We start from the raw sequence: 25,743 nt of genomic DNA, 5'->3' as shown, positions 1-25,743 counted from the left end.
AGTCTCACGGTCAAAAATCCTGGACACAGTGTTCAGAACTCCACCTGGTCAGCTGAAACAATAAGTCTTTAGAGCAGACAGATACTGCTAAAGAGACCCAGCCTTTTCTCTGAAAGGGGTGGAAGACACAGTTATGAGAGCAGAAGGTATTCTGTTGTCAGAAAACTTCTATGAATCCAGACTAAAGTTCAGGGGTTGCTGGTGGGTTTTGCAGGGTGGTAGTAAGCCAAGGATACACTGGACATCATAGCTGGCAAGGGGACTTACTCTCTCTCAGGCAAATGTAATCTACATATGGAAATAGATAGTCATGTGTTAACAATAAAAGTAAGACAGGGTCCTATTTCCCTGCAGGAATCCTTGCTACAGAGCATTTGCATCTCCATATTCTTAAAGCCCAGCTCCAGACATGCAGATACTTTATTTTTAAATGAAATAAATCTACCTCTGCAATAAGAATTTGTGCCAGGCCATCCATTTCTTACTCATTGCACAAGGAGGGCTTAAGTGGTATCATAGGCACTGAGTGAACCCCTCTGCCCCAAAGTAAATATCATCTTTAAATCTTTCTTCTATATTACCTCCTCTCTATTGCAATAATACACCCAGATAAATAATACACTCCAATAAACTCTGCTCCCAGATGGGATTCAGGTTGCAGCAGAAGTACAAACAGCCAATGGACTCACAAAGACATAGGTGTGCATACCAATGTTAACTGCAGTATGTTGCAGTTTGAGGGCCTGCTAATTGAACTAAAGCCTAAGACCTACTTCATCACAATAATGTGATTATTTTTATTATAAGAAGAGATACAGAACTCATTTTACAAACTTTGCCAACAATGACATCTCAAAGTTGTCATTCTTGTTATGAGAGATGTGATGAAAGACAGAAAAGCAGAATTCGGAGAACTTATCAGAGTGAAACAGGCTAACATAAGAGGAGAATAAAACAAAGGAACCAGGACAAAGAAGGGACGAACAGCAGAAGCTCAGGCCCTTAGCTGCCCTGGTACCACCAGCAGAAGAGCTTAGTAGTTTGCTCCTCTTCCCTAAAAGTAGAGGTAGGTACATGCTGTGCCTGCTGTTTCTGCTGTGTCTGCAGGAAAACAGAGCTGAGGGTGCCACAGAACTGCCAGCCAAGCAAACAATGTCATGAGATCTGAGCTCATCGAATCACCTCTTGCTTCAGTGAAACATTTTTTAGATGATGAATGGCTTTTGAGAAAGCAGAGCTTTGCTCTTCTTTTTGCTCTTTTCCTCCTGAAAACTCTGTTTGGAGGTCCATGACCTGATCCTATCACTTTCACAGCTTAAACACATTTTCAGCTTTTACTCTTCTTTAATGAAAACCTAAAAACACATGAAGAAAAATCTCACAGAGATAAAAGCATCTCTGATTGTCTCCACGTAGAACCTCGCACTAAAAAACTGGGGACCACAGCAAGGAGGAACCATCCTTACAGGCCACAGAGACTCATCTGCTCCAAGAACTCCATTTCTTACACTAAGTCAATATCCAGCTAAGATCTCCTTGACCGTGTAATCTGTGCATGCTGTGACCCACAGAAAAATCACTGCCTATTCTCTATATGTAGTAGGAGGCTGTCTTTCAGGAACACCACCTCATAAGGAGAATTTTGCACTATTCCTCAGACAGAATAACAGGAAATCAGTTGAGACATGCACAGGCATTAGTCAAGTCATGACTGTACATACAATGATTTAGCCTGAACAGCTGGCTAGGAGGTCATAAAAGAAATGTGTTTTATTACACGAGTGCTAGATGAAATGACCCTATTGCCAAACTTGGCTAAGAGCTGGAACAGCCGCAGAGCATACATAGAATTTATGAGACTAACCTCTGGATTCCTTCCTGAGCCCAGGAAATAGCATTCCTTTGAGGTCTGGACTGATGTTCATTGATAATGCAAAATTATACTCTTCCGCAGGGAGAAGAAAAGCAAAGCAGAAGCACTGGAAAGCTAAATGGCCTTATGAACCTTATGAACTGAAGGGAATGAAGAGGGATAATAAATCACTCTCTTAAAAATCTCTACTCTCCTCTCCACCCAGAGGGAGAACTTGCACACGCAAAGGACAGGGAGCAAATGGTCTTTAAAAACTGAGCTATTTTTCTTCAGTCTGTGAATTGAGAAGTAGAACGGTATTACCTGCCTCAGCCCATTACCATCCCGCATGAGCTGTCTGTTACATGGCTTATCAGGCAGACACAAGTGATGGAAATGCACAGAAAGCAGATGGAACAAGCAGAAAATTAAGTGGAGAGAGAAGACAGTTCTGGCCTGAGTATGACTGAACTCTCTCTGCTTAGGAACTACTTGGGCACTGGCACTTTCCAGTGCTTTGCACTTCCAAAGCTTTGCAGTATCAAAGCTTTCTCTCATGCTGCAGAAGAGGAAGAGGCCATGTAAGGAGATAAATGGGGTTGGCTTTTTCCAAGGAGTTCTTTTGTTAGTAGACAATGGGTTTCAGGATGTACAAAATGCACTGAGTAGCCAGAGACAACTGAAAACAAAGAGAAAAGCTCATGTTTATGTCCGGTCTTCCTCTTCTGGGCGTAATATTCGAGATGAATCAAGGGAAACCCAAAGAACAGCACAAGCCATATATCCTAAGGAAGCTTAATTTCCAAAAAACTAATTCCACATTATATGAAGTGTAAGACAATGGTGGAATAAAGAAAGCTTTCATCTCATGGAAAAAAACCACCAAGATTTCATAACTTTTTGGTCTAATGTGGAATTAAAATCAAGTCTTTCTTCTGAACCCACCATAACCACCCATGTATCAATAATCAACAATAATCAGAACACTAGACTGGGAAGTGGGAGAAGCTGAACAAGCCTAACTAAAGCATGAATTTCAGCCTCCTAATCCCCATGGAGAGCCCCATTATTTTATGGCTATTTAAAGGAGATTTTTACCACCTACCTTTAAGGATACAAGAGAGTTCCTCAACCAAGAGCCGATCTTTCCCCAATGGGAGGAAAAAAATGATTTTTCTGTTTTAAAAAACTTTCTTACCTCGGGACTCTAGCAGTTGGAGAACAAAGGACCGTGTTATTTTCATGTCCGATTAGTGACTGGGAAATCCAAGTGGAGTCAACAAGAAATGCAGTGAGTAGAAGTTGTTCCCTGGTTTCTGCATCGACCTCAAAGTGAGAGATCTTGAGAACATTTCTATGACCTGTCCACAGTGATGAAAAGCAGTTATTAACTCTTCATAAAAGTATTAGCTGTCAGCATCCCAAGACAATAACTGTACTAATAATAACCAATTGCAAAACCACATCGTTAGGAAAGTGTACAAAATACAATTTCAGTTGGTATTCCTAAGTCAGCATTGTGTCCTGTGGTAGCCGGTCATACTGCCGTTCATTGTGTTACAAAGGAAAACTGGATTCACCTTGTGGCTGAGCAATTGGCGTCTTACAACCATACTTATCCTATAAATCCCGAAGCAGGCAGTGGTTATCATACATAACCCCTCTAGCACTGCACTGAAACAGACCATCTGATCAGGACCTGAGCCATCCTGCTTCCACTTGCATATGTATGTCTCCTGGCAGAAGAACAATACTGCTGGGGACCCTACATTCTACACCATACAAGTATTCAAACCATACAAGTAACTACCATGGGGCGGGGGGTGTGTGCTAATCTTCTTTTTGATTTTCTGTTTTTCCTTTTCTTTCCACTCCCCATTCTTACTCTTCTTTCAACACAGATTTATATATACCCATACCCACACACGCACTCACGTACTTCCTTTTATGAAAGGGAGAAAATTAAGAATTGATACTCCTTGAATGCACTTTTTGCCTTTTGTTTCCTTAGAAATGCATAGTTTATATCTCTAATTACATCTAATTTAGTTGATCTTTTATTTTGCCCTGCTGGCTTATGATTTTGATTTTAGGTATTGCATATACTGGAATTCCACTTCATGTACTGGGCTGGAGTGAAATATTTCTATGTGTTTTCCCATCATATAGTAGGAACTAGTGAAAAACACTTGTCTCATTCATGAGACATTACCAGGCAACAGAACTGGTAATGGATCACTTCTAAAAAAGCCATGATATTTTATTCCACAGAGCGTAAGGATGATGATAAAAAGTATTGGAAATCATTTGCAAGAGTGTAAGACAATAAATCAGTGACTACAGGCTGAAGGCACTGACCTTTCACTGATCACAATAACTATGAACAAACCTCTGAAGTAATTGAGATGGAGAAGGATATGGAGTCTTACAGAGGCTGTGACAGGAATACCACTATCAAATCAAATCTTTTACGGTCACATTTTAACAAAGTTAATTTCATGGTGAGTTTTGAAGGCAAAACCCCTGTCCCTGATAAAATCTAGGCATCTTTGAAATAACTACCTTTCCTTTTCTATGGGGATCATCCTGACAAATCAAATGCACAGATTCTTCTGCAGGATACTCTTTTGCCCTTTCTCCTTCCATTTTCTTATAAGGAAATGGGAGTCATCTATAGGGAGGATTGGACTGTAATGCTTAATCTGATAGGAAGGGCAGAAATAAGCCTATACACAAAATGAAGCATGAGTCAGATGTCAACCTCACATCCAGTTTTCTCAAGCATCACCTTTTTGCACTGTTTCAGTATAAGCTAAGCTGACTAAAACTGCACTAAGACAGAGCTTCATGCAGTAATCAGAAGTCTGTCATCACTTGAAAGCAAGGGTTGGGTCTGTACTGGCAGCTTTGGATGGAAGGTGCGTTGTGGGTGGCACATACAGCTTCACTCACCACCACTTGCCAACTGTTTCTCCTGGGTCTGTCAATCTTCAATGGGGAGCAACAAACAGAGCAACATAAAAGTACGAACGGGTGTCTCCAAGAGAGCTACCATTCTTTTCATTCAACAAACCTCTTCCGCCACTTAGCTGTTCTCTGGCTTGTACCTACAGTACTCAAAGGTTTCACTCATTAAAACCATCTTCAAGATATCTTTAAGATCCCCAAGTGCCCTACGGAGATGTTTTCCTGTGAGATCCAAGGGTAGAATCTTTTCAACACTCTGCTAGTTCCTCTTAGGCTGGAATCTGTTCCCCCACCCCACCCCCCGTAAACATTCCAGTTCCAGTATGTTCTTTCTTCTTTGAAGAGAGGAATTTTTCCTGAATGTCTGTTTCAATAGAACTGACTTCAACTGTGTCATTCACTGCCGGGTTACATTTATCCCTCAGTTTCCATTAAAGACAATGGCCAAGGCATGTACACATTCCAGAAGAGAGGAAGAGATACCACATCCCCTCCTGAGGTATTTATGCATGTGCTAAAGCAATTCAGAGGTTCCTGTACCTGTTTTGAATGTGGATATAATGCATGAGTGGTGTATACAATTAAAAAGAATAAACGAACGTGTTTAACACCTCATGAACCAGTCCTTCCATTTCAGGCTAGTGCACTTAATGCTGGGGAATAGAACCTGAATATGCCATTTCTTAGAATCTCAAAACACTGGAAATGGCCCTCAAGGTAATTCCATCCAGGCATCTGATCAAAGCAGGACTGACTCCCAAAGTTACACGGTTTCCCACTCAAAAATGTTCACAGGCAGCGATTTCATGACCTCTTTGGGCATCTCTTCCAGGGTCCAACCACTCTCACTGTGAATAACTTTTTTCTCTGTTTTTTCCCCATTTCCCAATGTTGCAAACTGTGACCCCTCTGTGCTGTTCTTGCGCTCTCTAACCACCCTCCTCACCGGAACAACTGAGTGTTTACCAGCCACCGTGCCTTTAGTATGCAAGAGATGATCAGGTATTCAGCAGGAATCACCAGGGTACCTGATCTTATTTGAAGCTTTGAATACTGTCACAATAGTCAATCACTAATACACGCTCCAGCACAACCTGTTTCATATGTTTGTTTACAAGCATGGACCCATAAGCAGGATTATAACCTTGATCCTGAACTTAGAGGGAAGGGTAGCATGTGATTATGTTCTTGAACTATAATCCATCCTATAGAAAATAGTCAGGAAGGTTACAAAATGCTACCAGAATAATGAAAGGCTTCAGATGGCTTTACAGCGTTAACATTTACCTACCTCATAGTACAAACAGGAACATGAATCTTCACCATTAAGTTGCAGCCAGGTACAGTTTGATAGATACAGCACAAACACGTTTTCAAGTTGCATTTGCATATATTGTAAGAAAGGAGACCATGGAGTTATTCAGAACAACAGTCAAATTGAGAGACGAATCCCCCCATACGAACTGCCACTTCCAAACTTTTCTTGCAAGGTGAAAAACCGCCCTTATCAGCAAATAAGGGCCTTCCAAACATACCTGCCACTGGAAAACAGCATTGTCATGCTCCACATTCCAACAGCCAGCGCGCGCTTTACTGGAACATCCCCAAAGCTAAAGCACTGTGCTCTTTCTTCAGTCCACTGGCAGCACCCTGAAGTCGCATGTCAGGGATTTAAGAGAGGGTTTACTGAGCGTTGGAGCCCACCTGTAACAGTCAGGTCCCTGTCAAGTGAGAAAGACACAAAAATTAATGTTCCTTCCTTTAGGCATTGCTACTTCTGTCACAAGTAAGGGGAATGCCCTAAGTGCTCCAGGGCTATGGTGCTGCACAGGAAGACCCACAGCTCACTCCTGACCTATAAGTGCTACATGATCTCTATTTGCAGATTTAAACCCAGTATTAGCAATATTCCATCAGAAGCATGATCAGGACAGTATATCAGTATTCATGTCACACCCACTGCCCAGCAGGGAACTGCTGACTGGTCATCAGGCCAAATGCACTGTGTCCAGCTCATACAGTCATTCTCGAATTCACCCCACTGCCAACGTGTGACTTCTAAGCCACCGGTTAATGCCTGAATTTTTAAGCTCAGCATCCAGAACTTGTGAACAAATGCAGCTTAATCAGTGCATGTATTTATGAATGTAACATCAACCTAACCTGCACAGGAGAGCGTCAGAAACAATCAGATCAGACTGACAGCTCTGCCCTTTCATCTCACTCCAAGCCAAACTGCATCACTTACATATATCACACAAATTGCACTGTCACCTACGTACTTCTCTGATCTTCTAAATCACGGATGTCTCCCATTTGCAACATCTATCACCAGGAATTCAAAGCTGAGCAGGGTGGATTTGAGAACACTCTTTAGAAATCTGTGTTCTACTACTGTGACGCTAACGGCTTTTCCCAGTGTTTTGTTCCTGCCCAGTCCTAACAGCTGGTCTGTTCAGCCAACACTTGGCTCTGCACAGACTTGGCTGCTCTGTGACCTGCCAGCTCCCTTACACACAGACAGGGCCAAGCTACCCGCTTGTTCCAGATGTTACTTTGAACCAAGCACATCCAAAGCAGTGTCATGTGCATTCCTTTCGGTAACAGCAAACACAGCCTGAAATGAACGTGGAAATAGGAACCACCTCCGGGCTCCCTTGGCTTGATTCCAAAAATCTGAACACTAAACTAGCTCAGAACTTTAAAAAGCACACAGTGAGCAATCACTGCACTGAGTACAGCAACGGAGCATCAGCTAGAATCAGCTCTTACAAACAGAACTACAAACTGCTAGAGTTACTCAGCTCTCTTGGGTTGGCACAAGGGCACACTGACCCTGAGAGACACAACATGACTCACCCCAGGTTCTCCTGATAACCCCATGCACGTTCCTGCTGCTTCCGTCTCTGATTCGGTGGAACATTTTAACCTTCTGTGGTTTCTGTTTGTCTACAGTATTACCTCTCAGATCAGCAAGCAGGGAGAAGGCATGACTGTCCCTTTGGGCAGCAAGGTACCCTTAAAACAGTTAAACAGCAGCATAAACCCACACCTTTCACTAGAGTGACTTTAATACAGACGAATGTACAACCTAAATGCAAGATATCAAATGTGGCTTAAGTCACTGAAAAGATAAAAGCCTAAATTAATAGAAAGTAGTTCATTAATTATGATTCTCTAAGAGCTGTCTAGGGTCAGGCCCAGGCATTTTAGGTTTAACGCAGATTATGCATGGAAAAATTTGAAAGACTCTGAAAAAAAGGAGTTCTGCCTTTTCTGGTTTTTATCCCGGACAGTGACAAACGGCAGTGATGTTTTGCAGTAAATGCTGCAAGAAGCATTAGTTCACTGGAGACATTAATTTTCCTTCTAGCCAAACTTCAAATAAAGTATCGCTTTCTATGCACTTAATACTATATTTGGCTCAGGTTCTATTTCTGAATGATGTGTATGGAGCACTAAAATGTGCAGAATAGTGATTATTTTTTTCCCTGAATTGGTAGAATTACACATTTCTCAGCAAAATTCTAATACAGCAAAAATTTTTACTGTTTTTAGTTTGTCATTAAACGTTGGTCTTATCCCACAGCTTGATAATAGACAATCTGGTAACACATTACAAAGGTCTCTGATAACCTTTAAACTTCCAAAACCACAGAGAAAACAGAAACAGCGAATGGACAAAGGTCACTTCCCAGTTACACCGCACAATGTATATTTTCATCTTTCACTTCATTCCTTCAGTCCTGTGGACATGAAACAACCTTGCTTGCAGGATCCATCCAGAGACCCTGCTGCCCCTGGGTAAGAAGCTACCAGTGTTACAGCAGCACATTTGCACTGAAATTTCCTTATTCAGTATAGTGTGCAGTAAAATAATCTAAAATCTAAAAATTAGGTCCCCACACAGCCTTCTCTTCTCCAGGCTGAACAGCCCCAAATTTCTCAGCCTGTCTTCATACGGGAGGTGCTCCAGTCCCCTGATCATCCTCGTGGCCTCCTCTGGCCTTGTTCCAACAGTTCCATGTCCTTTTTATGTTGAGAACACCAGAACTGCACACAATGCTCCAGGTGAGGTCTCACAAGAGCAGAGGAGAGGGGCAGGATCACCTCCTTCGACCTGCTGGTCACGCTCCTTTTGATGCAGCCCAGGATACGGTTGGCTTTCTGGGCTGCGAGCGCACACTGAAGCCGGCTCATGTTCATTTTCTCATCAACCAGCACCCCCAAGTCCTTCTCTGCAGGGCCGCTCTGAATCTCTTCTCTGCCCAGTCTGTAGCTGTGCCTGGGATTGCTCCGACCCAGATGTAATACCCACCGCAGAGGCACAGTGCTCAGTGTAGAGCTACTTTTTCAAAGAGGTTTTACCTCTTCTGTACCTGTGGTTCACTTCTCTCTACTCAAGGCATTTTGACTACTTTCACTCTGCAGTTTCCCCCAAGTTATACTGCATATGTACCAAAACGCACCAGGATGAGCTTTATCTTGTGTTCACTTAAACACCTGATTGGACTTGGTACTTTTAGGCCTCCAGTAAAGAACATCAAGAACTTCTTTCCTTCTCAATTACACACAGCCTAACAACACGTATGGCAAAGTATGGGGAAAGAAGCCTTGAGAAGTACAGAGGACACCATTGCTCCATGCAGTGCCCAAATGTTTCCAAACTGTTAGGAGTCCCAGGAGCTTTTCATGGGTGGTCACTGAGTAGATAGGACAGCACAATGCAGCTGTGTAAAGAAAATCATCTGTACAATGAAAAGGATAAACTGTGTCCAAAGGTCTCACAGTTTGCAAACAGCCTGTGGCCTGCTTCAGGGACACCTAATTTCAATTAATATGTTATATATGCTTCATATAACTTATGTGATATTCACCCAGATTCATAGGGTTGGGCAGAAAGGCTAGAGTTTAGAGACATTCACTCAAGGACATGATTTTTCTCTTCTTTTGAGGGGAGACTCCTTTCTGTGTAAAGACACCACAAGTTGAACCAGAGCAAAGAAGGAAAATCACCTTCCCATATTAAGAAAGAATGCACTGGAAAATTAGCAATCTCTATTGTTGCCTGATTCCAAATTAGCCAGGGAAATCATCCTGCCCCAAAAGAGAACTGCAAGATGTGCTAGTCCCTCATAATAAATTTGCTCATAGCAGCTGACATGAGGAGAGATTGTTTCTGTTTCTTAAGAGACTTGTCAAAAGCTTTTCTCATTCTCATAATAGAAATGTAACACAAAGTGCTAAACAAAGGGATGACTGATGTAAGCATCAAGCCAGGATCTTTTGGTTCAAGCCAGTTCTTTGATGCTTTGTTTTATCTGAAGCTCTTTTCAATTACAAGCATAGTACAAGAACAGCTTTCCCCATCCAGTTTGTATTAGTGATATCAGTTGTGCTTGATATAGGCTCTCTTTTGCAGCTAAAGGTCAAATATCTTTAGTTAAATAATAGCTTTCACATTGCTCTTGAATAATGTCATCTGTATTCTGTAGGCCTGGAGAAACCACATAAAGCACCCTGACTCTGTAGGCTGCAATGAGAAGAATTTTTGCCACTGTCCTGGAAAAAATGTGATCTTAGCCTCATTTGTCTCATCATCTCCTTCAGCAATGAAACATCAAGTAGTCAAAGCCTTCAGCTGAAGAACATGCTTAAGAACAGGCACAAGCACTTTATGGAAGTTAGGCCATTTCCCATTATTTTATATTAGTCTCCCACCATTTTCCAGTTTTTATTTCCTGAAACCAAGTTTCAAACTTGAGTTTAATTTAAAAAGACCATCTGATTTAAAAAGAATTCCCAGTGCAACCGAGTCGGCTGGCATATTGTCATGTCATATCTGATTCTATGGTTTTCCTGTTTGTATGGGGCATGGAGCTGCTCCGCTCAACCAGCTTTTTCAGCCTCTCTTGCCAGATGCCATCCACGTGATAAAAAAAGGGCTTTTAACTGGGTAGCAAAGCTTTCATTCCAGAGTGACAAAACAAAGAGGTCCCATGTGATATTGTCATTGATGGATTCACCCTTTAACCTCTACTTTCAACAGCTTTCCTTGTACCTGACTGATGAGTGTAACAACGCAGCAGCTGGTATGAAACCATCACTGACCATACTGTTGATTTACTGATGGAAGTATTTCTCCTTTTACCGGGAATTTCCTATAATGTATTTTTCCAGAAGCCCACTCCGCCAGGCTCCTGGGGACTCAGCAGCAGCAGTGGCTTTATTCTTTCTCTCCAAAATGCTGACTTTCAGCTTTCAAAAGCAGGTACTCAGCACATCTGTATCAACCCCATCTTCAGCACTGTGCACACCCCTACTGCAAACTCCACCCCTCCTCTTACCAATAGAATGTAAGGACTTCCGCAAGGCAAACGGCCAGTTTGTGACCACACTAGGACTGCTGCCTATGTATTTATAGGCATAAAGACAAAGATTTCATTCAGATAATTTCAAATAAACTGTGCATACACATTGTATTTATTGAGTAATGATATAACCCTGATACATAACCCTGATATGTAACTTATCTGCATCAGCAGGACATACAACCAACGCAACCTGAGTTAGATTCACTTCTGGTTTTTGAGGTAGCAGAAAAAAATAGTTAGCACTGCACTTCAGAATAAGTCAGGAGAGTGCCTCTTTACTTAGTTGAGATCAGAACTGCCACAACCCTTTTACTAAGAAATGTGAGGAAATGATATACCACAAGGAAAGGTAAGTGTACTAATGTGTTGTCTAAGAAAAGATGGTTACAGAGTACCAATGCAACCCCCATGATGAGAAGCTGGGCTTCCTCAGGTGACGACAGCACACAGGCAGATCAGATGGTGCCAATCTGCAGTGCAGCTGGGGCCAGAAGACAACTAAAATTCTACTAAAAAAGTGGAAAATTATTTGGGAATGAAAATAGAAGCTATGTAACAGTGGGGGTTAGAGGAAGGCAGGCCAGGAAACTTTAAACAAGTTTCCAAGAGTCAGTGAGAGCTGAAATACCAACCCTGCTCACCATCTTTGACAGCTGCCACTACAGCTTGCTCTTAGGGATGTCTGAGTCCATCAAGTGCTGCCAGAAAAAGGCCTGTATCCTGTGCCATGCATCTTCTTGGGCTCTGGCATGCTCCCTCCACTGCCCTCCCCAATGAACAAACATCCCAAGCACTTTGTGGATTGAAGCCTGGCACAGAGGTAAGTATGGTGGCTCCAAGAGGTGCCCTGCTCCAGGATAGGAGCAAAACTCCACTTCCCGTCCACACTGCTGAAGGCGCTGAACAACATCCTGGCAATAGAGGTCACTTTTCCAGTTCATGTCATCCCGGCCACACAGGAAGAGGAACTTGGCCGAGGACCTCTCCATGGGGATGCGGCAATCCCAAGTTGCTGGGTCCCTGTGATCATCTAGGACATCTGAAAAATCTACTAGGCCAGAATCATCACTGGTCTTCACCCTCCCCAGATTATATGGGTGGGTAGGAATAGTGAAGCCATCTCCCTTCAGGGGAATGAAAGAATTAAAACCGCTTCCAGATATGCTGACAACTGCCTTGATGCCAGGTAGAAATGTGGCCATGGAAAGGGCTAGATCGGCTCCTTTAGACAAGCCCAAAATGCCAATCCCAGTATCTTTCACCTGAAACACAGTAATGAAAACAACCATTATCAACTACTCCTCATTTCCTGGGCTGACAGAAGGTCTCCAGTTCTGTTTCCTCACCCCTTATCCAACCAACACCACCCATATTTTACCCATCCCCTCTCTCTATTCATGTTATATCACTCCCATATCTATCCCTTTGCTGAGCCTCCACAAGAGTGACTTTGAATTCAAAACGCTTCAACATTTCTCCTCCTGTTGACCTCTGTAGACAAAGCCTCTTTGCTTCCTCCACATTCTGGCTACACGCTTGCTCTCGTAGTTGTATCTTCCACTGCTCCTACCTCCGACCCCCCATTGATCTTCTCTCCTCAGGTCCCCTTTGCAAAACCACTTTTTCATGGGTTTACTTGCATTATTTTCTTCCATGCCATTGTTTTTTTATACTCTCCTACAGCTGACCTGTTACCTTCTGTTTTGTCTTGGAACCAAAAGGTTCGTCACACCTGAGGCTGAGTAAGCCATATAACTATTTAAATCAACTTATTTCTAGTGAAGGCTCTTCACACTAGATTCAGTTTATGTGTCTTGTAAGATACTCCGGGAGTCTCAGAGCTCTTTGAGGAACAAGACAAACAAGCAAGGCTGAATTCTGCTCTCACACTGGCTACATTCCTGGTGTTCATATGCTAGAAAATAAATAACGTTGTGGAATGAATACCGCATTAAGTAGCATTCCATTCAGTTTAAATGCTACTTGACTCCTCTTGGTCTCTGTTGGCTTAAGTGTGATGATACGTTGCTATAAAAGCATCCTTCTCATCCCACGTATTTGTCCTGATACAGCCCCAGCTTTATAAGACATGTCACACTCCCCAGTGCTACAGCTGTAAGGGATTCTGTTGTTTGAGTGGTTTAATATGGTCTTGTGAAACTTACTCGGAATCAATAGCCTGTAACACCTCAGAAATAGTAGAAAAAAACTCAATGAATTCTTTTTCCCTCTTAAAATCTTGACAGATGTAAAAGTAGGGAAAAAAATTAAGATTCCCTGCTTAAGCACGAAGCTTTATGTAAACTTAAAGGTCTTTTATGACCTTTATGAAGTTTTATATAAAAGACCATAAAACAAAAAATCTTCAGATTTTTTTAAGTAAATCTTAAGTTTTATCCTTCTACTTCAGGAACTGCCTTGATTTAACTTTACACTAAGACTGGTTTGCACAATGCTCTATGATGGTTACAACACACTGCAAAACCAGCTATTCAACTACTTGAGGTTTTCATCTCTCAGATCATGCTCTCATCCGGACAACGCTGTCTCCTTATAGCATCTTAGATACTTAAGTGCATTTAGTGGCATATAGCATTCCAATTAGAAAACCAGAAAATAGTTCCCTACAGGAAGATTACCATCATCAGTCTCTCACCTGCTGCTGCTTCCGCAAAAAGTTCATAGCTTCTTCAAAATAGCTCATTTCAAGAACCTCTGGCACAGCAGGAAGATCTTCAAAGGCCATGTAAGCAAGAGCCAGAGTCACGAAACCTCTGCTAGCCAGGAGACTTGCTCTGTATTCAACAAGACCTCCTCCTGATCCATACAAATCAATAAGTCCAGGGAATGGACCAGGTCCTGCAATGAAAGGCATGTATATATATAATCAAAAAGTTTCTACAGTCATTCCTTCAGTAGTGCCCCCTCAGCACACATCAGGACAGTAGATATCAGAAAGAAAGCATCCTCTGAAACTTTCCACAGGGGATGTCATTCTCAGGCACACTCACAAACACTTTAAGGACACCAATTCAGGTATTTCTTCTCTCTCTTAGGAATTCACTATAGGAAGTTCATGTTGGGCATCTTTCTTCCACCATGAATATCAGTGGACATTGGCCTAGGTGTTCCCAGGCCATTGGAGACTGACGAACAAACAGCTTATTCAGAAGCTGTGCTGGCAGGTTTTCCTGGGGGGGAATACTTGGGTTATGAAATGCACCACAAATGCCAGCACTGGCTTATGCCAACTCGGGCTTTAGTGTCGTGTGGGTAACTACCCCTGAGCTTCCCAGTTCTCCTCCTGCAGCCATAGTAATTTCTTTTCCTGCTGCTGCTCTGCCCATTCTTATACCCAGACTTCCCCTACAAGATTTGGTGTCACAGCAGCTGCCAGAGGATGTTTTATTCATTACAGAGCAAGATATTCTCACTTAAGTACTGCTCAAGGAGCATCGAGAGTTCAAGGCTCAGAGCAGCTTTATACAGGATCCAGTTTCAGCACTATCTCTGTACAGAGCTGTGAAATATGGCACCTGTTTAATTAAAGACCTTGCTTTTCCCCATGTGTCTCCTATCTTCCTATCCACCCCATGTGGTCAAGCTACTCAACAAGGTAGACGTCTGCCTTTTCCTTACCCAAAGAAAGAGACAGAGAGACAAGTCCAAAGCCTGCAGGGAGATCCATTGCAGCTGCTGGAGCAGCCTAAGCTGGCTGCAGTTCAAGTCCAGTGCTCCCACCATGCCTCTTGATTCCTCACTCCACAGACAGGGCTGTCACGCTTCACAGCTCTGCTGAAGACCAGAGGCCTCTTTGCCTTGTCAGCTAAACAGAAGAGCTAAGAAATAAACACACTCTTCCCCAGAGCTCTCACAGCAGAAGAGGTCCTGACCCCTCAGCCAGGGGACACCTCGTGTTACCAGTGCTGCCATCCCTACATCCCTGCCCGCCTCGGCACTGGACCTGCCTGGGCAACAACCGCTTTTCCCTCTGTGAGGATCCAAGCAGCTGGACCAGGCGCAGGCTGAGGGAATCTTGAGCGGAGGCTTTGCTCTGGGTTGCTGAGCACATCCAGGGGCCACAGGGCACAGCATGTGGTGTCACACCTGGAAAACCAGAACGGCATTAAAACTCACCAGCAGGGAGGAAGAGGGTTGCTTTCAGACGGCCTTCTCTGACTGGAATCCTCTTCACACCCTCTCCTAAAAACCACCGTTCATTGGTGCATTTTCCCAGCAAGCAGCTCATGTCCCCGTGGCCCTCATACACTTCCAAGTCCACACAGTAAGGGGTCAGCACATTCCTCTTTGCCAACCGCTTATAGGGCGCTTTAGACTGCAGAGACCACAGCAGCCCCATCGGCTCCACTCCTGAATAGCTCCCCCCCAGCGATGGGGAGCGGCTGAGGTCCAGCTCTCCGTTGCTCCCTGCTCTGTAGCGAGCGTGAGCTTGGAACAGCTCCCCGCTCTCATCCAGCAGGCTGGCTCGGAGGGTGACCTCCTGCTGCGGCAGCAGACCTGTCACACGGATCTGCACGGGGTCATCGAACAGACACTTGCGGGAAGGCAGAACCATCACCCGCACCGCCATCCCAGCGCTGCCGGGGAGAGGAGCTGCGCTTGGCTGGGGAGAGACACGGGCTGCGCGGCACAGGATCGTCGCGAGGGAAGTCCCCTGTCGCTCCTCAGGCTTAAAATCTCTGCCCAAAGACCAGGAGGCACCACCGTGACGTGCGGCTTCCTCCAGCCGGCAAGCACGGGCTGCTGGGAGACGTAGTTCAGAGCACGCCTTCCTCCAGGCACGGCCGTCGGGAGTGCCACACCACCACCATCCACATGCACAGGCTGTCATTTGTTCCTTACTTTTGATTAGACACTAAATTAAAACCCCCAAAGTGACAAAATGAGATATTCAAATCACTCTTCCTCCCACGGTGGGGAAGTCCAGATTCCACTGCAGAACTGGCTTGGGCACCTTTGCCCAGTGAGCACAAATAAAATGGAAAGCCTGAAGTAATGCAACATCTTAATGTAGCTGTGAAACAAAACCTGCACTTAATGCCTCTGGAGCTTTCAGCAATTTCTGGACAAGCACAACAAGACAAAAGGACGCTTTAAGCTTTATGTTTCTTTAAAAACAAAAGAAACAGACAAAATAAAACATTTTTTTCACAATAATCAGTATGTCTAAAGGGTATCTGCATTGTCCTAATTAATACATGGAAAACAAATTTCCCCCTATATCACCAATGTATGGAAGAACTGCTTGAAGATCTGATGACAAATACCATCTTCTGGGTTTCATAAACTACAATACTACGTTTTTGCAGTGCTCATGTATTTAACAGCCTTCTAATCCTACCCTGCAGGTCTCAGACACATGACCAGTCTCATCCCATTATGTGGAAATACAAATGGGACTTAAGGCCGCAGAAATAGGCTCCTGATTCACACAACTCGCCTCACCAAGCATTAGGCAGCAATTAATGGCAAAAGAATAAACAATGAGCCTACAAGCTGAAGAACCACGTCACGCCAGGAGAACACAGGTGATGGGCACATTGTCTGTAGACCTGGCAAACAACTCTAAAATCATCACTCAGGATGTTACTTGACTTCTCTTATGTAAGAGAATGTGGCTACATTTAAATGTAACAGTGGAAAGAAACTAAAACCAGTAATAAAATCACGCGGCTTAAGACAGAAAATAGCCAGCATTTACTTACGCATGTCCTCCTAGGTGTCCTCCAGCCACCATAGCATTTGAAAAGAAAGAAAAAGAAATTAGCACAGAAATAATCTTTTAAGCTGACCTTTTATTGGGGAGTTGGAATTTCTCACCACCAAAACATCACAGCCACCGAACTTAGTGAACTACAACTGGACAGGACTTTTGCCTTAAGTAGAACGCCTGTGTTGGACTGATGCAGCCTGATGGTGATAGAGCTGATTCTTCTTTGTCCACTTGTGTTGTTATGAAAATAATCCATAGAGCTGAACAGTCATGGCTTCCGTGTTGGGATTTCCAAACCCTGGCTTGCCTCCCTTCAAATTTTATTTTACTCACCATCACTGAGGCAACACGCAAAGACCTCAAAATGCTATTATCAAACCTTAAAGCCAAAAAATCCGGCCAGTTGATCCGGTCTCTGAAATCAAGCAAAACAGCCATCTGTTTGACAGACATTGTCAAAGGCAATTTAACGTTCAGTTCTTTTCCCTTTAATCACATTTGTACTCCAGTCACAGATGCTGATGATTGTATCACAGCAGAGATCACAAGTGCAAGTTTTCCACCTCTGCTATAGCCCTTTCACAGTTTTTGTGAGACAGTCTAGTAGCTGATAGTAGCTGTACTTGAGGTCATATTCCATGTCATACCAGTAATTCACTGAGGAGACAAGAAAAAGGAAAAACATTTCTAAGGCTAGAATGCAATGCTTTACAAATGTGTTCACAGGCTGGTTTACACAGTTCAGTTATAGTACAGGCTTTTCATTACTGACTGAACATTGAAATGAGCCAATCTTTGACTACAGCCAAAAATAACATAAGCAAATATTAGAGGTCTTTAATACTGGCAATGCAACTCTGTCTTAACCCAAGCTAGCTCAACTTCACTTTACTGGGGATTCCTTTGAGCAGAAGCAAGCAGAATGTTCAGAAATAGAAAATGTATGCTTCTATTTAGATCAAAAATACCAAATACACCAAAAAGTTTAATATCTGGATGGGAACCTCTTTGAGTGTGTAAAAGATGGGACATTCAGCACTAATTCACAATGGTCATCAACCGGACAGTGCTTTAATTCTGCTTCTCATTCTAATTTGGATGTACGTCTCCCAGAAAAAAACTAATCCAAGCAGTATAATATTGTACCAATGCCTTTTGGAGGAGTATATACTCTAGCTTCAGACATTCACTGGACCAGACCCAGAGAATACTGGCTTTTCAAGTGTATACAAACTGTAGTGCAGTTAACAGACTAAAGGCCAAATAATGTCAACACTTTGGCATTTCTGCTAGACAGACAAAAAGAAGAGTGGCTGAAACAACTCTGCTTTTCTCTGAAAGTCTTTAAGGACTGATGCAGCACTACTGGAAAAAGAGAATCAGAAATACTGCTTTAGTGATAGCTTGTCTTTTTATCACAGTATCACAAATATGTGGTTCAAAATACTCTTCCTGGGCAGACAGGATTATTCCAGACAAAGGACAGCAAAAAACTCTTCCTCAAACCTTGCAAAACTTACAGGACCTAATGACCGTACTCTCTCCACCATCCCCACCCCTCCATCTGCACCACATGAGCAGTGCTTCAAATTCTGGGAATCCCTTGGGGAAGAAATAAAAAAGGTAGTGAAGGATGATAATAAATCCTACAAAGAGATTATAAGACTTTTGATAAGTGCAGGGAATAGTAACACAAGCACAGGCCTATTAGCAAGGTAAGAGACTTGGTTAGAGCAGATTCCAGCTCACATGACATCTTCCGTGTTGTGTCTACATCCATGCCTAAAACTCATATACTTTCTGGTTTCCTTTTCTTCCCCCAGGTCCTGTTTTGCTGGTGTGATAATGGCACAAACAACATGCAGTTTCTTTGTGAAAGGTATGTAGATGAGCAATTTGCAGTTGGCAGGCTAGGCAGACAAACTGCGTAGCTCCATGTCATAAATAGAAACTGGATCATGATCACTGAATTAGCTATCATTCTCCAGACTTGGCAACTAGAAAGACTTTTTACTTCTGCTATATCTCTCGCCAACAATATTATGAATTATAAGCAGGACTGCAAGGAGGCAGCCCCAGGGCATCTGCCAAGACTGTTGTTTCCTCCTGAGGAGAGGTAGATGACCTTAAAGAGACCTTTGGGCCCAGTTACTCTTTGCTGTGGGATATCTAGGTGCATACCCACCACAGTTCAGAAAGGTATCTGGACATACTGTGTATTTTACCTGCTATACAGCCATGTGATTGCCGAACATGATGGAACCAGAGAGAAGGCAGGTATAACATCTCACCAGCTTTCACTGTACACTGCAAAGGTTTTGCCTGAGCATATTCTGGATATTGTTTCAGATTTGGGTTCAAGGGGTCCAGGGGGATCCAAGGCACCTAAAAGCAAAAGAGTATGTACATGGCACTGACCGAGCAAAAAACTCCAGCAAGCTTCCAGAAAAGCAACTGATAACCAAACTTAGTGGGTTACAAAACCTGTATTTTCCCTAGTAAAATACATACAGCCAGGACACATACAACTGGGAGCAGGTTAAGGATGCAAAAATTAACATCCTTCAGCACCTCCTTCAGTGAAGCATTTCTGACTGGATAAACATGCTAAATGCCATGAAATGCCATGAAATTTCAGTCTTTGCATACTTTCAAAACACCCCCAGCCCCTTATATCACTTGGTGCTCCTGCATTTAGTACTTGAGTACTTTATGTGGAACTCTCTTTTTAGACATTCCTTTCTTCTAAAGAGGTAAATGGGGAGAGATTAGATACAAAAGGCTACCAAATTTCTGTTAAATGCCTGTAGAGTTTCTGTAAAGTTACCAAGTTCTGTAAAGTTCTGTAAAACATATATAGATCAATACATATTTGATCTGTATGCTTTAATCAAAAAATATCGCTCCTAGCAAGAAAAAACAATTTATTAATTTAGACAGATATGTTTTGTTGGTGATACTGCTGTAGAGCAAAATCTAGCCCTGAGTAGAGGGCAAATAGAGCATGAATGCAGAAGAGTCTACTGCAGTCTTAATGACATAAATTCCTTTACTGTTGATTCATTTAGAAGTCCTTTACTGGATCTACTGAAGTTTGGTGCAGTGAAGACAGTTTTTGATATCAATGGTTTCAGGTGTGCAGCAAATTTTTTTTCTGGAACCTGGGTATCCTTTGCAAATAGTAAAATACCAGTGAAATATCTGGGCATTCTCCTTCCAGCAACGAAAAATTTCTAAATATCAGTTAAAACCCTCCATTTGAGGTCTCAGCAGTGCCCCAAACTGTCTTTACTTGTGTATTGACCGTGTTCTTTATATACTTTTTACCTTATCTGCACTCTTCTCATCCACAATTTCAAATGAGCCATCTTCTGCTACCTGGTAGGTTGCTGGCTGATAGAGCTCTGGAACCACAGAAAGAATTAAATGACACAACTCAGGAGTAATACTCAGAGAAACTAATGGCAGGCTATGGCACACTTTCACCAAGTAAAAGAAAATTAAGACAAAACCGTTTTCAACTTGCTGTCCTCACTGTCCTTTCCTTTGTCCATTTCAAATTTTACCCATTTTTTATTAAGTCAGTCTGAATTGCCTTCCCGTTTGGAATTCCAGCCTTCTTTCTTCACAGGAATTACTCTCCTCAAAACCATTTTACTCCTGGCCCTATTTTGTTACAGTAACTGCCTTGTTTCTCTTTCAGAAGTCATAAATACATCCCTGACTTATGCATTGTACTGTATTATGTTGTTTCTTCTAAGGTCAGTCCAAGAAGATAGCACTCACAAGAATTAGTGACTTGTGGCCAGCCTTTCACTTGTAATCTGATAGGGCTCATTAGCTCTTCAGTTACTGCAGGCTGCTTTTACATCATGGCTTCAGCATATGTGCCTTTCTAAGCCTTCTACTGAGAGTTTCTCTCCAAACAGATGGAGTTTTTTTACTATACGCTATAAATGTAAGCATTCTCTCTGTTCTATGCTTTAATGGTAACTTGTTTTACAAAATATGACTCATATGACATACATGTATTTCATACATACATGTACATATGACACCACCGCTCCTATGAAGAAAGGCTGAGACAGATGGGGTTGTTCAGCCTGGAAAACTCTGGGGAAAACTTATTGTGGCCTTCCAATATATAATGGGGGCTCATAAGTAAAAGGGAAAGACTTTTTACCAAGGCCTGTAGTGGCAGGACAAGGGGCAAGGGTTTCAAACCGAGAGAGGCCAGAGTTAGATTGCATAAAGGAGGACATTTTTTACAATGAGGGTCATGAGGCACTGGCACAGGTTGCCCAGAGAAGTCATGGATGCCTCATCCCTGGCAGTGTTCAAGGTCAGGCTGGATGGAGCTTCAAGTAACCTGGTCTAGTGAATGGGAGAGGAGATGGAACTGGATGATCTTCAAGGTCCTTTCCAACCCAAACCACTCTATGATTCTACGATTTCAAGGTTGTAAACAAAATAAAACCAGCATAAATAAAATACTGCAGCAGCACATGTATCTAGGCAAAATTATGTTAGTGTCATATAGCACTCTGCATTCACTTAATCTGATGGTTTGAAAATCCAGGAATGGGAAGATAAAGTCTTATTTTATGAGGTATAAAGTTAAGCTGTCCATCTTCTAGATGACACTGCAAACAACAAATTATTCTATTACTGTGCACACAGGAAGGAAACATAAACAGAAAACAGGCACTGTGAAGTACTGCTGCCATAAAAATCTCTTTTTTCATTTCTCCAGTTTTCAGAGATTCAGTTGTAACTTAAATATTTCATTAAACTACAACTTATCTTTCAGCTCCCTGCCTTTTTTCCTCGAGAAGAGAATGAGCAGGCAGGATCCAAAGCTGTTGAACATCAAAGACAGCATGCTACAATACTGACAAGGGACTTAATAATTTAAACATTCTAATGAAGAGACTGCCACGGGTATCAATGAACCTATTACTTTATAGGACTGGAAAACCTGACCTCAGAATAACGCTTGCATGACAAACTACCTGCAGCATGAAATAGGAGATTTATTTTCACACTGGAAAGCATAACATTACATAAACATCACAATGTTATCCCTGCTTCTTTTTTTGTGTCTTTAAACATCTTAGTCTCCTCCTTTCCAACCTCCAGAAGTAACTGCACAGTAAATTGCGTACCATATGGGATGAAGGGACGGTCACTCGGTGGATGCAACAGAAAATATTTCTCTCCAGATATCACACAGTACAAGTTCTCATAATGATCTTTATGTACTAGGATTTTGAGAGAAAAAGAAAAAAGAGATGTGGAGAAAGAGAGAAAATCAGTGTTACTTCCTTCTCTACACCAGAAATTACAGCAAACAAAATGCCAGCTTCTCCTCTTACTATCAGGCTGCTTCCTCCTCTCGCTGCCAGTACGAGTGGAAATTAACAACATGATGTTGTAGCAAATGTATTCAACAAAGCAAATCCTCAGTGCCTAGCATGACACAATGCCAGGTAAAGGCACCCAGAGACACAGCAGCAGAGGCTGCAGAAGTGCAGGAGAAAGAAAGAGTGTTGAACTGCTTTGTAAGAAAAGCCACACAGTACTACTGAGCCACCAACTCAAAATGAGCCCATTTAAACCCACACTGAAGGCACTCGGAAGACTTAGAACGCCAGACAATACATACAAGAGGTCACAGCAGCCGATTCCCCAAGCCAGAAATTCACAGCATCAGGCTTCTTCCCTGTATGGTTAGGGAACAGAGAAATGCTGTCAGCAAAACAAGGGAATTTGAAACGTCACGTTTAAAAGTGCTTTTAAATAACTTTCTGCCAAATACTGTCCTTTAACTTCCTTCATAATTATGCCTGGTTTCATTGCAAATAGCATTCTGTGAGCAACTGCAGCCTTCTTCTACACTGGAAGCCACTGCAGTGCCAATCAGACTTCATGACATCATATTATCCATCCCCAAACTGATGGTTGCAACCCTTTGTTTCCACATTCTGAATTCGTAAGACTCAGCTCACAGAGAAACTGCATACAGTTGCAAAAAGAAGATGAGATCACGGTAAATCGTTTTCACTGACATTTTAAGGAAAGCCATGATGTAAAATAGAAACCAACTGAAGCAGAACAGGGCTTAACTAGAAACAAACACCTGTAATTTTACAAAGGGGGTAGGGCTGTGTGTTGTTTCAATCCTTTGTTATGCTACTTTCAGTAGCAACAGAATGAATCCAAGCAGAAACATTACTCTAAATCAGAAAAAAGCCTCTCTATGAAAAGAAGCGCTATTTGGCAGTATCAGCACATTGTTTCAGTTCCAATACACTACTGAGATACTGATTCTGGAGTAATCCAAACCCAATATGTGGATCACTCTATCTTCTACTTTCTAAGGGGATGAAACCAAACTGAGCTGTGGCATCCAGAAGAACAAGCATTCACCATGCACATGATTGTTTTAAAGCTCCATGCAAAGTATTTACAGAATACGGGAGAAATAAGGTTACCAAGTGCCTCACTCATCCATGGTATGTCAGGCTGCACATCACAGACCAGTTCAGGGAACTCCTCGGTGAGGTTTGAACACTGCTTCTGCACATAGAATACGTTGGGAGAGGTCACTTTCTTCTCCACAATGTCCAAAAAGTCTGCAAAAGGCATTTGGCGCTCCTCTGGCATGACAAAGCGGTCCTGAAACACGGCATCTGCATAACCATTTGGTGTTACTGCCACACTCACTACCTTGGGACCTACTACCTCCCTGCAAAACAAATCAAAGGTTTGCAGCCAGACCTGCACTTGGTCCATCTATTGGACACTGGTTACTTTATAAACACCACATTACACGGGCAGCAAAAACAAGAAGCCTTTTTTACTGTCTGGCAAGGACTCTGGGGTTCTGCTCCAACTGCTCCCTGCAGTCAAGGATACTGTAGTACCTTCAGCCTCTCTTATTCCTCTCCCAACAAGGAAGTTCACAAAGGAGCTCCCTCTTCCTCATCTTCAGCAACCCTATCTAGTTGAAGATGCTCCTGCTCATTGCAGGGGTGTTGGACTAGATGAGCTTTGAAGGTCCCTTCCAACCCAAACTACTTTATGATTTGATGATTCCACGATTGTTCCATGCAGGCAGAGGGCCCTCTGCAGCCACTTCTCTGAACAAATCATGGCAAAGCTTGACATTCTGGGACCACTCAACCCAGCCAAATCCAGGTGGTGACATCAAAAGCAACGGAGGAAGAAGACATGGACATAGACTAATAGATACACACATCATAAGGCTAACAGCCCTTAGTTCCATAAGAGATTTAGCTTTAAATTCACAGATTTAGGTTTAACCATAAATCTCCTTTAAAGAACTTTTCTGTCAAAAAATTCAGTTATTGCTAAAAGTCTCATTGTTCGGTTTTGGTTTCTGTTTTTTAAACAATCAGCACTCAGTCAAAACCAAGTCAGTCTCTTCTTCTATTCTACCACTACCATCCCACTCCAACTGGGGGGCTATAGGTTGGATGGGTTTCAATAGCCTGAGTGTTTTGCTGCACAGTGAGAAACCCGTGCTTCTGCCTGCATGGGAGCTGGTCAGGACACAGTGCCTGCAGGAGGAAATTTACACAAGTTGGGCAAGGCTGAATACATTCATACACAGAAGCAGCACAGAGGAATCTGAGCTAATCTTATAGGTAAAGATCAACCGATGGCCTCCTACTGAGGTGAACCGAAGGCGGCCACGAGCGCTGCTCCAAGGCTCATTCATACCTGAGGTACGCTGAGGTCCATTTCTGCAGGGCCGGCCAGTGGCTGATGGCATTCTGAATTATACAGGGCTTATTCGGACTCACCCATTCCCGATAAAACTCCAGCGGGGTCGGAGGCCCATCAAGATAGGGTACGGCCTCTGTCCACCCCAGCTCTGCGCAGGCAAACAACAAAGAGCTTTAGAGATCCTTAGAGAAGCCATCCTTAGAGAAGCCATCCTTAGAGAAGCCATCCTTAGAGAAGCACCTCCTGCAAGCACACTAACAGGCTTCAAACCCCGCACCACAAGTGCTCCGCTCAAAGCGAGCCATGTCCTCTTAGCCCCGGAAACTGCTGTTAAAACACAAAAGCCTTTAGGGAGGGTTTCAGGCCAGGTAGATAGACCAGGCTACGGCTCTGCTGCTCTCCGGCTGTCAGGCACAGCTCATCCCACAGGCAGCCATGCTGTGGGCATGATATATGTATGTCCTTCTTAGGACACGTTACAGGAGACGCACATCTGACACAGACAATACCACAGGGGGGTATTTGGAAGCTGCGACAGTGTGCCGTTTCACACAGAGGCAATTAACCCGAAAGGCCCCTTTTCTCGAGTTTAGCTTCCTTTTGCAGCAGCCCTTCCGCTGCTGCTTCACCTCAGACACATTCGGCCGGGAACAGAGCGGGGGCGCGGCTGCTCCAGTTCAGTCCATGCCGGCTCCGAGGCAGGGGAGGCCGCGCGTTCCTTCCCGCAGCGCAGCCGAGGCCCATGGGGATGGCCAAGCAGGCGGCAGGGCCCGGCACAGGCCCCAGCGCCCGCCGCTCCCTCTCGGCCGTTCCCCATCGCCTCCCCTCCGCACCCCGGCCCCCCCCGCTCCCCGCCCGGCCCAGCGCTCACCGCGGGCCTCCCGCGGGAAGGCGGCCAGGCAGCCCCTGACGGCCCCCAGCGCCGCGGCCTCCGCCATGCCGCTGGGCCCCGGGGCGGCGCGACGGGCGGCGGAGGAGGAGCTGCAACCGCCGCCTCCCTCCTTCCTCCTTCCGTGCCGCTGCTCCTCCATCCCCCGGCGCACCCGCGGGGCGCTGTAGGTCGC

The 25,743-nt window shown here is 43.5% G+C and overlaps 2 protein-coding genes across 3 annotated transcripts; both read right to left on the bottom strand.

The window, feature by feature from the left end:
* Window positions 1-11,269: 11,269 nt before the first annotated feature.
* On the bottom strand, window positions 11,270-16,949 carry LOC136017409 (acyl-coenzyme A thioesterase 1-like). Of its 2 annotated transcripts, XM_065685692.1 has the most exons (4): window positions 16,920-16,949; window positions 15,331-16,276; window positions 13,850-14,052; window positions 11,270-12,455 (listed from the first exon to the last, which is right to left on the bottom strand). In XM_065685692.1, the coding sequence occupies exons 2-4, from the start codon at window positions 16,043-16,045 to the stop codon at window positions 11,853-11,855; spliced, it is 1,521 nt and encodes a 506-aa protein (XP_065541764.1). In that variant the 5' UTR covers window positions 16,046-16,276; window positions 16,920-16,949; the 3' UTR covers window positions 11,270-11,852. The 2 variants fall into 2 exon arrangements, with proteins under 2 accessions (XP_065541764.1, XP_065541765.1); XM_065685693.1 differs by lacking the exon at window positions 16,920-16,949 and having other exon boundaries at window positions 14,833-15,423.
* Window positions 16,950-16,989: 40 nt separating this feature from the next.
* On the bottom strand, window positions 16,990-25,661 carry JMJD7 (jumonji domain containing 7). Its single transcript, XM_065685696.1, has 8 exons — window positions 25,551-25,661; window positions 24,674-24,827; window positions 23,422-23,675; window positions 22,593-22,649; window positions 22,093-22,188; window positions 20,255-20,331; window positions 19,153-19,312; window positions 16,990-17,584 (listed from the first exon to the last, which is right to left on the bottom strand). The coding sequence occupies exons 1-8, from the start codon at window positions 25,615-25,617 to the stop codon at window positions 17,496-17,498; spliced, it is 954 nt and encodes a 317-aa protein (XP_065541768.1). The 5' UTR covers window positions 25,618-25,661; the 3' UTR covers window positions 16,990-17,495.
* Window positions 25,662-25,743: the final 82 nt, after the last annotated feature.

Source organism: Lathamus discolor, chromosome 6 (genome assembly GCF_037157495.1).
Source record: "Lathamus discolor isolate bLatDis1 chromosome 6, bLatDis1.hap1, whole genome shotgun sequence".
Lineage (NCBI taxonomy): Eukaryota > Metazoa > Chordata > Aves > Psittaciformes > Psittacidae > Lathamus > Lathamus discolor.
The sequence above is the reverse complement of the archived record's forward strand: the minus strand, read 5'-3'. Positions and strand labels throughout refer to the sequence as shown.